Raw genomic sequence first — 14,294 nt, 5'->3', positions numbered from 1 at the left:
GAGGGCAATGTGAACTGAAGAAGTCTGGGAAACTCTGATCTAAGTAAAACTTCACTCACATTCTTTTTTTTTTTTTAATAAAGATTTATTTATTTATTTGAAAGAGTTACACACTGAGAGAAGGAGAGGCAGAAAGAGAGAGAGAGAGAGAGAGAGAGAGAGAGAGAGAGAGAGAGAAGTCTTCCATCTGCTGGTTCACTCCCCAGATGGCTGCAACAGCCGCAGTTGAACTGATCTGAAGTCAGGAGCCTCTTTTGGGTCTCCCACACAGATTCAGGGGCCCAAGCATTTGGGTCATCTTCTACTGCTTTCCCAGGCCACAGCAGAGAGCTGGATCGGAAGTGGAGCAGATGGGACTTGAACCGGCACCCATATGGGATGCCAGCAGTACAGGCGGCGGCTTTACCCACTATACCACAGCACTGGCCTCTCACTCATATTCTTATTAAGAAAGTCATACACTTTCAATGATGATTAAGTAATTAACTTTTTTTCTTCTAAAACTAGAATCAGAACTGATAAATTTATTCACATCAATATATTGCTGATGAGAATTAAGAAGATAAAAGAAATGAAGATCTGTTGGCAACCATAAGTAATAAAAGACAATATTTTACTTTGGTTGTCAATCAAGTGAATTAGCTGTAGTTAATAGACTGGTAACAAATCTGTTAGGAAATAAAACCAGTGAAGAAATCAATGTGAAACTTAAGAAACTTTTAGAAACTACTTACATTTTTACAGTGAAATAATAAGAGGCCACTGGGCTTAACTGTTAGAAATCACATTCAACAAAAAACAGAGCCTGCTTATAACATAGTATTACTGGGGCCTAGTGAGTTAAGCCACCATCTGCAGAACCAGCATCCCATATGGGTAGCGGTCTGAGTCCTCGCTGCTCCACTTCCAATCCGACTCCCTGCTAATGCACCTGGAAAAGCAGTGAAAGATGGTCCAAGTGCTGACGCCCCTGCACCCATATGGGAAACCTGGAAGCTCCTGGCTCCTGACTCCAACTTGGCCCAGTCCTGGCTATTGCATAAATTTGGGAAGTGAACCAGTGGATGGAAGATATCTCTGACACTCCCTCTCCTTCTATACCTTTGCCTTTCCAAATAAATAAATCTTAAAAAAAAAAACAAAAACAAAAACAAAAAACCATAGTATTACTGGAAGGAACTGCTGACAGGATAACCCATTTGAACCTTGAAGACAATGGAATTCATCCCAGAGCAGTTCCCGAGCTAAGCATTAGCACCTCGACCAACTATCCTTTTTGAAGACAGCCCTGGATGGAGATCTTTCCTGCCAACATTCTTTAAAATATCTTATTGGTATGGGCAGGTGTTGTGGTATAATGGGTAAAGCTGCCATCTGTGATGCTGGCATCCAATATGGGCGTTGGTTTGAGTCCTGCCTGTTCTACTTCCAATCGAGCTCCCTGCTAATGACCTGGGAAGGCAGTGGAAGATGGCCCAAGTGCTTGGGCCTCTGTACCCACATGGGAGACCCGGAAGAAGCTCCTGGCTGCTGGCTTGAGACTAGTCCAGCTCTGGCTGTTGTGGCCATCTTGGGAGTGAACAAGTGAATGGAAGATCTCTTTCTCTCTCCAATTCTGCCTTTCAAATAAAAAAAATATTTTTAAAAAATAAATCTTATTGGTGGAGGGGGAAGGCCCTCATTTCTTGCAAAATTCTCAGGTAATTAATCTCTTTAGCACAATTCCTATAAGATGGACTCAAACTGTATGTAAGTTCCATTTACCAAAAGCTAGCTTTTTTAAAAAAATTTATTTGAGGTAAAGTTATAGATAGAGAGAGGGAGAGACACAGAGAGAGGTCTTCCATCTGCTGGTTCACTCCTCAAATGGCTGCAATAGCTGGAGCTGTGCAGATCTGAAGCCAGGAGCGAGGAGATTCCTTTACATCTCCCATATGGCTATAGGGGCCCAAGCATTTGGGCCATTTTCCACTGCTTTCTCAGGCACATTATCAGGGAGCTGGATCAGAAGAGGAGCAGCCGAGACACAAACTGGCATTCATGGGATGCTGGTGCCACAAGTGGAGGCTTAGCCTACTATGCCACAGCACTGGTCCCAAAAGTTGTCCTTTATATTCTACCTCAACTTAATCATAAATGTATCAATAAACACTAGCTATTGATAAAATAAAGAAAAATAAACTTTATACATTACCTTCTTTGGAAGGAAGACGGCAAACCCTCCGACACATGGACATGAATGCATATAAATATTTCTCCAAACTATCATCAGTTTTCTTGTGCAGCCTTGCCATAGCTCTAAATTTCGTCCAATCAAAGTGGCCTCTGTCAGGATCAAAAACTACTCCAAATGTAGATACAACTCTATAAAAGTCAGCCTCTTCTCTTCTTGTCCATCTATTATGAATCATATGAAAGAAAAAGACATGCTGGTCACTGAAATATGTGTTTTTAATGAATATAATGACAATATAAACTTAAAACATGGCAAGTACCTAACACTTTAAAGGACTAAATCCAGGTTTATTACCTTGTAAAATACATCTTTAAATGCTACCTAACTCATCTATCCAACCAGCATTTTATTTTTTTATTTATATTTATTTATTTATTTTTTACTGACAGGCAGATTAGACAGTGAGAGAGAGAGAGAGAGAAAGGTCTTCCTTTTGCCGTTGGTTCACCCTCCAATGGCCACCGCGCTGATCCGAAGGCAGGAGCCAGGTGCTTCTCCTGGTCTCCCATGCGGGTGCAGGGCCCAAGCACTTGGGCCATCCTCCACTGCACTCCCTGGCCACAGCAGAGAGCTGGCCTGGAAGAGGGGCAACCGGGACAGAATCCGCTTCCCTGACTGGGACTAGAACCTGGTTTGCCGGCGCCGCAGGCAGAGGATTAGACTATTGAGCCGTGGCGCTGGCCATTTTATTTATTTATTTATTTATCTATCTATTTATTTATTTATTTATTTATTTTGACAGGCAGAGTAGACAGTGAGAGAGAGAGACAGAGAGAAAGGTCTTCCTTCCCCAACCATCATTTTAGTTTACACTGTTCCTACAGACACTAACAGGATACAAGATTATAAGATGATCCTGCCATTCAGGAAAAAGAAACTATTTTCAAACACCTTTACAGTTTAAGCTAGTACTTTACAGTTGTACGAAATAGAAGACAGAATTTTAGCACAGCACAAGGGATGTAAGGATCAGGTCAGTGAGAAGATAGAGCAGAGAAGAGAGGAAGAGAGGAGAGCAGAGAGCAGGAGAGTCAAGAGAGTGCAGGAGAGAAGAGAGCATGTGTTCAGGAACAGGCCCTTTTAAAACTTTGCCTGAGGGCGGCAGGGAAGCAGGAACAACGAATGGGGGTGGAGCTTGACCAGAGATTGGGCCATGTGGCCACCTGGCTAAAATGCAGTAATACATTAAGATCAATGTAATGATGGTTTAAAAATAGCCACCTGGAGATCCAGAATGGGGATCCTGGTTTCTGCTTTTGGCCTGGCCCAGACTTGGATGTTGGCAGAAAGATCCCTCTCTGACTCTGCCTTCCAAACAAAACTTAATTCAATCAATAGATAAGTCAATCAATGGATAAATAAATCTCTAAATAAACAAATAATCTATAAGTAAATAAATAAAGCCAGCCTCCCCAGCCAGCTTGGGAATGCAATTAAGTCAATGAACCTTTGACCTAATAACAGGAAAGGAGCAGTAGGCAGTAGCAGTTAGCCCTGTTTGTCTATTTCTGTCTCTGAAGAAACAGGTGATCAATTTACAGAATTGAAAGAAATGAAAAACTGATATTATTTTAAATAATTTTGTTCTGGATTTGGGGTGGTTTTTCATACAACAATAGATCACTGAAACTGTTATTTATAGAGGTAGTAGTATTTGAAAATTATGGCTAATTAGACTAAATTCTAGCTACAATGAATGTGCTGTAAATGGAACAAAAGAATCATGATTTCTCTTGCAGAGAACATTCAAGGACTCAGGTTTAACAAGGAGGAAAGGTTATTGTTGAATATTGCTATCCTTTTCTGTGAACTCTATTCTTTTTAAGAAGTTCAACTGTTTGCAATGAAATTTGTCTTCATAAAATCTCCTGCAATGTGTTCCCTTTGACATCAGTTGTTCCTTCCATACATTCTTATATTTCATCATGTAAAATAAGATAGCATGAAATTAATTTCATGTAATTTAAGTGTCTATTTTATTGATAATTCAATTATTGAGCATGCTCTGCATCTTTAATTCTTTATCACCTAAGTATTCCTAAATATGACAAAAGACTGACTAAATATGAAATATGGCTAGTAAGATGCAATTTTCAAGGGCTGGAGCCATGGCACAGCAGGTGAAGCTATGGCTTGCGGTGCCGGCATCCTATATGGGTGCAGGTTCAAGTCCCAGGTGCTCCACTTCTGATCCAGCTCCCTGCTGTTGTGCCTGGAAAAGCAGCAGAGAATGGTTCCCCAAGTGCTTGGGCCCCTGCACCCACATGGGACAATTGGATGAAGCTCCTGTTTCCTGGCTTTGGTTTGGCCCAGCCCAAACTGTTGTGGCCATTTGGGGAGTGAACCAGTGGATGGAAGATCTTTTATCTCTTTCTTGGTCTCTTTCTCTCAGTAACTCTACCTTTCAAATAAAATAAATAAATCTTACAAAAAAACAGATACAATCATCTTTAATAATTTTATCAGACTTGTGTGTATATATAATAGTGTAAGTATATGTGTACATTATACAAAGCACTTTGATTTGACTAATTTCTCTAACTTGGTGTTTTTCACAAAGCACAATACTTACATCCTGACAGCCTTTGAAATGAACAACTACAATATCAATACTGAAGATTAAAACTTTAGTGCCATTTTCTTACCTCTGCTGTCTTTCTATCTTGGCTGCCATTTTAGGATTAAGAGCGGCTTCTTCATAAAGAGGCTGCATTACACTAGCAGGCATTGTGAAAGTTGGCTGTATCTGCTGGATTTGTCTGTTTTTATTAGTACGCTGATATGCAGTGATGAGACGCCTCAAACGTGTGGTTAAAGCTGATGGAGTGGGCCAATAAATCTTATCACCTTCCATCAGTTGACCATCTACATTTAAAGAAACTCACATCAATAATAACAGTAACAAAAACAAAACAGATATGATATGAAGTTCACAAAAGTAGCAAAGTTCTCTACTTTAGAGTTGTTTTCTTAAATAATATTATATGGGAGAAAATAAACAATTTTCTCATCATAAAAAAGTTTTAACAACAACCCAGAAAATATTACCACACATTTTAAGAGCTACTCAAAGCAAGCAGGACACAACAGAATAACAGCCACAATGTCATCTATTTAAAGGAACATTTCACTTGCACAAAAAGTACAACTCTTGCATTTCTAGGTCTAATACATCATATTACACCTAGTGCCCTGACTGAAATAAATTCAAAGCCAAACTGAAATCCTTGAGAGGTTCAATGCTGCGAGCTCTTCCCATGAAATTGTCTGTATTAAATTTATCTTTATTTAACTTAGAATCAAAATAGTTTGAAAATCATTATGGAAGAAAACTATGGTTTTAAAAGTTCAGTATGACACTGCTATAACTTTATTCACTTAATAAAGTATAGGAACTGCCTTCACTGTAATCACACATTCCACAATCAAGCTGTGTTCATTCTTACTAAGCAAAAACTACCCCTCATTGCTGGTTTAACTATCAGAGGGGAAAGCACTATTCCTGTTGTATGCCAGGTGGGGATGAGTATACTCTAGTGACAATATCATTCTATTTTGATATCAGAAGGAAGCAGAAGCAAGATATTGCTTAAAAAACTTTGAAAAAACTGGGTAATAAATAAAGGATACTACTGTACATACAGAACTAATAAGAAATTGAATATATTATCAAATTAATGCGTTAATGTTGAAACCTTACATACAAGATTTATAATCAACCATAAAGTCAACAAATCCTCTAATATGTAAAAGCTCAGTGAGTCACTACATAAAGTTCTGTAATTGCTAAAAGCATTGTAAAATTTCTAATCTAGTTATATCCTATAATGATTACAACTGTGTTCACCAAAAATTTCTTATAAGCTTGAAACATTATAAAACTCTGACAGATCTTATAGTATCATGAGAATGTGGATTTACAATAAAACAAAGTAAAGATATAAATGCAATTTACCTCCATCTGCTATAACAAGATCTCCTGGTGAGGAAACATCATCCTTTTAAGAAAGAATAAAAGATTGTCATAGAGTAATTGGGTTAAGATACATACTAAAAACAAAATAGATAATACAATTTCTTTATATAAAGATTTCAATCACTTTTCTTAATTTTGAGTCTTTTACATTCTACTTTTCCCTTGACACTTTACATAGGACATTATTTACTAAAATTATTTCCTTCTATATGACTACTCAACACATTTACTTATTTGAGGAGAGAGAGACAAAGGGCTTCTGCTTATTGGATTACTTCCCAAATGCTCACAGTCACCTGGCTGGGCTGTGCCAATGCCAAGAGCTGGGAACTCCTTCCAGGTTTCCCATATGAGTGCCAGGGACCCAATTACTATCAATGCTGCTTCCCAGAGTCTGTATAAGTAGGAAGCTGGAGTCAGGATCTGGAGGTGAGCATTGAATTCAAGCAGTACGACATGGGCTGTAGGTATCTTAACCACAAGGCCAAACACCAGCCCCTATGATTACTTTTTTTTTTTTTTTAACAGGCAGAGTGGACAGTGAGAGAGAGAGAGACAGAGAGAAAGGTCTTCCTTTTCCATTGGTTCACCCCCCAATGGCCGCTGTGGCCGGCACATTGCGCTGATCCAAAGCCAGGAGCCAGGTGCTTCCTCCTGGTCTCCCATGCGGGTGCAGGACCCAAGGACTTGAGCTATCCTCCACTGCACTCCCGGGCCACAGCACAGCTGGACTGGAAGAGGAGCAACCAGGACAGAATCTGGTGCCCCGACAGGGACTAGAACCTGGGGCGCCAGCGCCACAGGTGGAGGATTAGCCTAGAGAGCTGCGGCGCCGGCCCCCTATGATTACTTTTAAGCCACTTTAATTTCCTCCACCTTTTCTTGCCCTAGGTTTTATTGCTAACCTTTTTTTTTTTTTGCTTTCTGTATATTAATCATCAGATAAAATTTATTTATTTTTGTATTTATTTGGTTATTAGACAACCTGAAAATCTGTTCTTTTTCTAATTTGAAGTCTGCTTATGCTATAGATTCAATTTTTATCTGTCAACAGAACATCTTCAATTATGTATATCAACATTTCCTTAAACTTGATATTCATAATTTCTTTTTTTTTTAAGATTTGCTTATTTATTTGAAAGCCAGAGTTACAGACAGAGGAAGGGAGACACAGAGAGGTCTTCCATCTGCTGGTTCACTCTTTTTGTTTATTTGAAAGGCAGAGTTAGACAGTGAGAGACAGAGAGAAAGGTCTTTCTTTTCCATTGGTTCACCCCCCAAATGGCCACTACGGCTGGCACGCTGTGGCTGGGGTGCTGTGGCGATCCGAAGCCAGGAGCCAGGCGCTTTCTCCTGGTTTCCCGTGCAGGTGCAGGGCCCAAGCACTCGGGCCATCCTCCACTGCCTTCCCAGGCCACAGCAGAGAGCTAGACTGGAAGAGGAGCAACAGGGACAGAATCCAGCACCCCAACTGGGACTAGAACCCAGGGTGCCAGCGCTGCAGGCGGAGGATTAGCCAAGAGAGCTGTGGCACCAGCCCTGGTTCACTCTTTAAATAGCCACAACAGCTGGAATTGGGCCGATCCAAAGCCAGGAGCCAGGAGCTTCTTCTATGCTTCCCACGTGGGTGCAGGGGCCCAAGCACTTAGGCCATCCTTGCTGCTTTTCCAGGTGCATCAACAGGGAGCTGGATTGGAAGTGGAGCAGCCTGGACTCAAACTGGGATGGGATGATGGCACTGCAGGTAGAGGCTTACCCTACTATGCCACAGTGCTGGCCCCAACTTTGTTTATTTTATTTCAATGATTACTAGTTTTTATTGTTTAAGAAAAGCCTGAAGTTAGAATGATCATATTTCCTTTCTTCTGGCATATCTGCAAGATGTTTATTGGATTTAATACATTTATCATTTATCCTACCACTAGATTCACTTTGTTTCTGAAAATCTAACAGTTTATCCTTTTTAATGTTTGAAAAATTCTCAGTTCACGTTTTGTAAAATAGTGGTTTACTTGCTCTAAGAAAAATATATCTGAGCTCTTTAAATGTTTTTGTCTTCTGTCAGTCAGTACAATGCTTTGTCAGCAGTAGGAACCGGAGAGACACTACAGGAAGAAAAGGTTTTTACTTCCTAGTTCTGGTGTATGCCTCCATTGCTCAGGTCCTACCCCACAGGTCGCTTTCCCACACCTACCTCTCACAGTATGAGCGTCTCTGGCATCTTTAGCACCCCTGAGTCAAAATTTGCTTTTTCTAGCAACCTCCTCCTTGGGTGATTTTGTAGTGTGGAGTTATCTCCAGGAGATACTTCCTTGGAAACCCTAGACATGGATTTCAGGCCAGTTCCTGAGAGGAGATTTCCATTAAGTTGTGCCTGTGTGGTTGCACAGGAAATTTTCTGTTATGCAGTTGGTTATGGCCCTGTTTTCCAAGTCTGTAGTAAGGATGGGGGTTCTCCCTCGCATGCTCTGTTTAAGCCCTAGAAGTGGTGTATGCTTCTTATATCCAATATTACAATATTGTGCATTAGTAGACATACAGTAAATTTTATACTGTTTATATCCAATATTACTATATTGTTTACAGCTCTTTTTACAAATCTTTCATTAGTTCAATCCCTCTATTATATTTAATAACTACTTACATTAAAATCTGCCGTTTAAAGGGTGAACAATTAGTGTAATGATTAAGATGCTACTTGAGGCCGGCGCCGCGGCTCAGTAGGCTAATCCTTCGCCTTGCGGCGCCGGCACACCGGGTTCTAGTCCCGGTCGGGGCACTGATCCTGTCCCGGTTGCCCCTCTTCCAGGCCAGCTCTCTGCTGTGGCCAGGGAGTGCAGTGGAGGATGGCCCAAGTGCTTGGGCCCTGCACCCCATGGGAGACCAGGATAAGCACCTGGCTCCTGCCATCGGAACAGCGCGGTGCGCCGGCCGCAGCGCGCCTACCGCGGCGGCCATTGGAGGGTGAACCAACGGCAAAAGGAAGACCTTTCTCTCTGTCTCTCTCTCACTGTCCACTCTGCCTGTCAAAAAAAAAAAAAAAAAAAAAAAAAAAAAAAAAAAAAAAAAAGCTACTTGAAAGGTTAGTGTTGTGCTTTAAAAGCCCCTGCCACCCATGTGGGAGATCTGCATAGAGTTCCAAGCTCCTGGCTTTAGCCTGGCCCAGCTTTGGCTATTGAGTCCACTTGGGGAGTGAACCAGCTGATGGAAGATCTCTCTTTCTCTGTAATTTTACTTTTCAAATAAATATATAACTAAATATTTAAACTCTGTAACTCTACCTTTCAAATTAACAAATACATAAATACTTGGAAAAAAAAAATATGTGGGGCCAGTGTTGAGGTGTACTGGGTAAAGCCACTGTTTACAACACCGGCATCCCATAAGGGTGCCAGTTCTTGTCTCGGCTCCTCCACTTCCCATCCAACTCCCTGCTAATGCCCTGGGAAAAGCAGTGGGAGACGGCCCAAGTATTTGAGCCCCTATGTGGGAGATCCAGATGAAGTTCCTGGTTCCTGGCTTTGGCCTAGCCCAGCCATGACTGCTGTGGCCATCTTGTGAAGTGAACCACCAGATAAAGATCTCTCTATTGTTCTGTCTCTGTAACTTTGACTTTCAAATAAATAAATAAATAAATCTTAAAAAAAGAAAATGCTACTTGAGATGCCCATATCCCATACTGGAGTGTCTGGTTCAAGTCCAGGCTCCACTTATGTTTCTGGCTTCCTACCAATGCATATGCATGTGGGAGACTTGGATTGAGTTTTGGGCTCATTGCTTCAGCCTGACCCAGGATATTGTGGACATTTGGGGGAGTGAACCACTGAAAGGAATAGTTCTCTTTCTCCCTGTTGTCTTCTAACTATTTTTTCTTTAAATATTTATTTGGAAGGCAGGGTATCACAGAGAGAGGGAAATACAGAGATGATCCATCTGTTGGGTCACTCCCCAAACTGTCACAACAGCCAGTCCTGAGCCAGGAGTAAGAAACACCTCCTGAGTCTTCCACTTGGGGGCCGGGCACCCAAGCATTTGGGCCATTATTCACTGCCTTCCCAAGTGCAGTAGCAGGGAGCTGGATAGGAAGCACAGTAGCTGAGACTAGCACTCTGATATGGGATGCCAACATACCCAGCAGTGGCTTAAACTATAGTGCCACAACGCAGAGCCCCTCAACTAATTTTTCCAGCAGTCTTATGGGATGCTGGCATTTCAGGTAGCAGCTTGACCTGCTACATCACACACTGGCCTCTAAGTAATTTTTAAATATTCTTTTTCTGTTTACAATCTTTTTTCTTGCTAGATTGGCCCAAGCTGATCCATCATGCTCATTTTGGATAATATTCTAAATAATTTCTTCTCTCATGAGCTGTATATTATCTCTAGTAGGTAGTTAAACTATTTACTGAGTTTTATGGTTAATAACTGTATTTTCTACTTTTAAAGTTATATATAATCCTTTTCCTTTATTCTTATTCTCCAAAAATCATCTTTTCTTTTAAAGATTTATTTATTTATTTGCAAGTCAGAGTTATACATAGAGGAGAGGCAGAGAGAGAGAGAGAGAGAGAGACGGACAGAGGGAGGGAGGGAAGGAGAGGGAGAGGGAGGTCTTCCATCCGATGGTTCACTCCCCAATTGGCCGCAATGGCCAGAGCTACGCCGATCCGAAGCCAGGAGCCAGAAGCTTCCTCTGGATCTCCCATGTGAGTGCAGGGACCCAAGGACTTGGGCCATCTTCCACAGAAGATGAGCTTGATGGGAAATGGAGCAGCCGGGTCTTGAACCAGTGCCCATAAGGGATGCCAGCGCTTCAGGCCAGGGCATTAACCCACTGCACCACAGCGCTGGCCCTAATCATCTTTCTTTTGTTAATGATTCTTTCTTTAATCATTTAAAAATTTACTTATTTTTATTTCAATAGATGTATATTATCAGAAGTTCTGAAGGCTCTAATCTTGTTCTTTGTTGTATAATAATATCTGCTCATTATAAACTGTTTCTCATATATTTTTAAATTTTGGATTTTAACTTCATTTTACGGAGGTCTTCATATTCAGGATTCATGTGTAGTGTGAAGTTGTTTCTTCCTGAGTAGCATATACTCCTGGGATATTACCTTCTATATGACATTGAGGGTTCATGTATCACTAAAATGAATAAAAAGAATCAAACTATAAACCAAAAAGAAGGAGGCCTATCATTATAAATTCTCAGGGAAGACAATGTTGTTTCCTACTCAGAGCCCATGGTGAGATAAATTTCCTTGCTGTTTAACAATAACACTGGTCAGAAAGTACTGGCTTTAACTAGGAGTTTCTCATTTATTTTTAACATCATTTTCACAATTCCACAGACTAGTTTCTGATTTTCATTCAACTCTTCTTTTTTGAACATTCTATAAATAGAGCTCATAGAAATATGAGCTGAGAATTCCTCTAGGATCTACCACTGTTTCAAACCTCCTCATGAAGATAAGAGTTTCTTTCTTGCTGTATACCTTTAGTATTTAGTTCTTACTCTGCTTTGGGATTTTGCCTGCACATTTGTGTTTCATAGTTCTATGAAGGGTGGCATGTGGGAAAGTCCCATTCAATCCACATGTCCAAACTAGCCTCCATCTTGTCAAGGAGGAGAGATCAGGTAAGCTCTAAAGGATTATTTTTGTGATGTCTGTCAACCCATGGTGATCACTTAATACTATTTACTTAATCTTTTGAGGGACAGAAGCATACAGTGAAAACATATGAATGGAAAAATGAAAAAGAATAGAAACAAAAGATACCAAGGAATAACTAAAATTGAGGTTTTAAAATATCTACCACATACCTCTATATCATCTTTAAAGATGGCTGGGGCAGGTTTATATTCTGGATCTTCCACATCCCTGTTAAAATACAAAACACTAAACTTAAAATAATGGACTTATATTTCTCTTGACAAGACAAAAAAATGGAGTCTTATTAGAAGGCTTTTTAAAGGTCAGACTGAAGTTTCTGTTGCCCAGCCAGAGAAGTTCAGTTCATAATATAAAGCCTGCAGTATGGCAACCAAGAAGAAAGCTAGTTCCTATTCATTTACTTTCAAGTTCACTTTTAAATGTGCTATTATTAACCTCAATGTTTCTTCCTTTCCCTTTTGAGAAGAAAGGGAAAATTATGTCAGGCCTTACAACAAGTATAATAAATGCTATCACATTTCTCTTAATTTATAATATTCTTGCCTTTCATTTTCCTCTTACCGCTTGTACTTGTCACAGCTCTGCTGGACAAGTGTTAACTAATTTGAATATTAGTAGCTCTCTCATTTTAAAGTCTAATTCTCTTTAGGCTACATCATTTAGAGATAAACATCATTAACACAGAATATGCCAATGTTGGACAAAAGACAGAGATATATGGAGAATTCTTGACTCCAAAATGACTCACCCATCCATATAATCATTTGCTCTCTGTTCGGCTGCAACAGCTTTGTCATCAGGTTTTCCCACTCTTTCTAAGAAGCATAATGCTGGGTCTGCTCGGATAGTGTTATATTTTTCATAACCTGAAAGCATCATCAATTACAAAAGCACAAAAGATAAAAAGAAGGAAGGTGTATAAATATAAGCATTCTTCGTAGTATTGTGGATGATAACTCCTGGACTAAAGGGACCATATATGAAAATGATACAGGTTAAGTGTATTTTCTAGATATTATCACTAACATCACATGATTTGACAATAGACATATATAAAAATTTGGATTAAGTTTATCAGTTAATCTGAAAAACAGGAAAAATTGAACACAGACACATATTTCACATAAAAATTCTTTCTAAGAGAGGAAGCTATGTGAAACCTATATCCAGCAGAAGCAGGTCACAGATGTCCCTCTTTGATGAGAAAATATAGTTCAGTAGTCTATTTTAATGCTGTTTATATAACATGGGTACTATTAAAATAAAATTGTACCAGAAATCAATAAAATGAGAATTAGTTAAATTACAATAGACTTAAGAGGATCCTATCTACCTTACTTCTTACTTACCATGTTTAAAAACTCCGATAAGGAGTGACTTATCAGCATCAAAATCCCACCACTCAGCAGGAACTTCTGAGTGGTCTGGTTCTGGTACCCAAACATCAATGTCACTATTTAAAAAGGAAAAAAATGATAAAATATTATGAATGATTACAAACAAGTAAAAAAGGAAACAAAGCTTTACCTAGCTTTTAAAGATGTGTGGGTTTTTTGTTTTTTGTTTTGGTAAGAAAAAAGAGGTTAGGATTTTTATAAATTTTGCAAACTACCAGCAATTATAATTATAAAACTGCATTTTAATAGATAGCATAACATGAACTAATATCATTAAGCTCACCAACATGATCAAATTAAGTTTCAATGAGATTTACTAGACAATTCTCTTAAGGAATCATATTCTTTCCATTAATGGAAAGGGTTCTATCAGAAAATAGTCTTATGTTAGCAAGTAATCTGGCAAAAATCATCTGCTTCAAATATTGTATTTTGTATAGGAAGAAATTTAAGCCCTAAGAAGGCAAATGAATTAGACAGCAGAAGTTATGTTTTTCTAGACCACTATCACCAAGAAAATCACATTAAAATTAGAAAGTGTTTAATACATGATTTGATTGAATCACTCAATGTACTGATTTTATGCTGCATGCATATATTGTCCATAAATGACAACACCATCCAGTATTAAAACTATAATAATAAATTCATATTGTTTTAATATTATGGCTATTTTCATAAGAATGAACGAACTTAGGTACTGGTAATTTTATAAATATTTTTTTTCTTTCTTTTTTAAAGACTTTTTCTTCCTTTATTTGAAAGGCAGAGTGACAAGGAGATAGGGGAAGAGACAGAGAGATCTTCCATTTGCTGATTCTTTCCCCAAATGGTTCCAAGGGCCAGGTTTAGGTCAGGCAGAAGCCAGGAGCCAGGAACTCCACTTGGTTCTCTTATGTGAGCAGAAAGGGCCCAAGTAATTGGGCCATCTTCTGTTGTTTTCCCAGGCCCATTAGTAGAGAGCTCAACTGGAAGTAGGGCAGCTGAGATTTGAACTTGCACCCA

The 14,294-nt window shown here is 39.4% G+C and overlaps 1 protein-coding gene across 12 annotated transcripts in view; it reads right to left on the bottom strand.

Annotated features, from left to right (window-relative positions):
- Positions 1-14,294, bottom strand: part of CHD9 (chromodomain helicase DNA binding protein 9) — a 285,267-nt gene that overhangs the window by 28,308 nt on the left and 242,665 nt on the right. For all 12 annotated transcript variants that reach the window (XM_062177146.1, XM_062177144.1, XM_062177142.1 and 9 more), the window contains 6 exons: positions 13,242-13,345; positions 12,641-12,758; positions 12,042-12,099; positions 6,192-6,234; positions 4,882-5,101; positions 2,195-2,397 (listed from right to left, as the gene is read on the bottom strand). In XM_062177146.1, coding sequence (XP_062033130.1) covers positions 2,195-2,397; positions 4,882-5,101; positions 6,192-6,234; positions 12,042-12,099; positions 12,641-12,758; positions 13,242-13,345 — 746 coding nt within the window. The remainder of the gene's footprint in view (positions 1-2,194; positions 2,398-4,881; positions 5,102-6,191; positions 6,235-12,041; positions 12,100-12,640; positions 12,759-13,241; positions 13,346-14,294) is intronic.

Source organism: Lepus europaeus, chromosome 19, assembly GCF_033115175.1.
Source record: "Lepus europaeus isolate LE1 chromosome 19, mLepTim1.pri, whole genome shotgun sequence".
In the NCBI taxonomy this organism is placed as follows: Eukaryota; Metazoa; Chordata; class Mammalia; order Lagomorpha; family Leporidae; genus Lepus; species Lepus europaeus.
The sequence above is the reverse complement of the archived record's forward strand: the minus strand, read 5'-3'. Positions and strand labels throughout refer to the sequence as shown.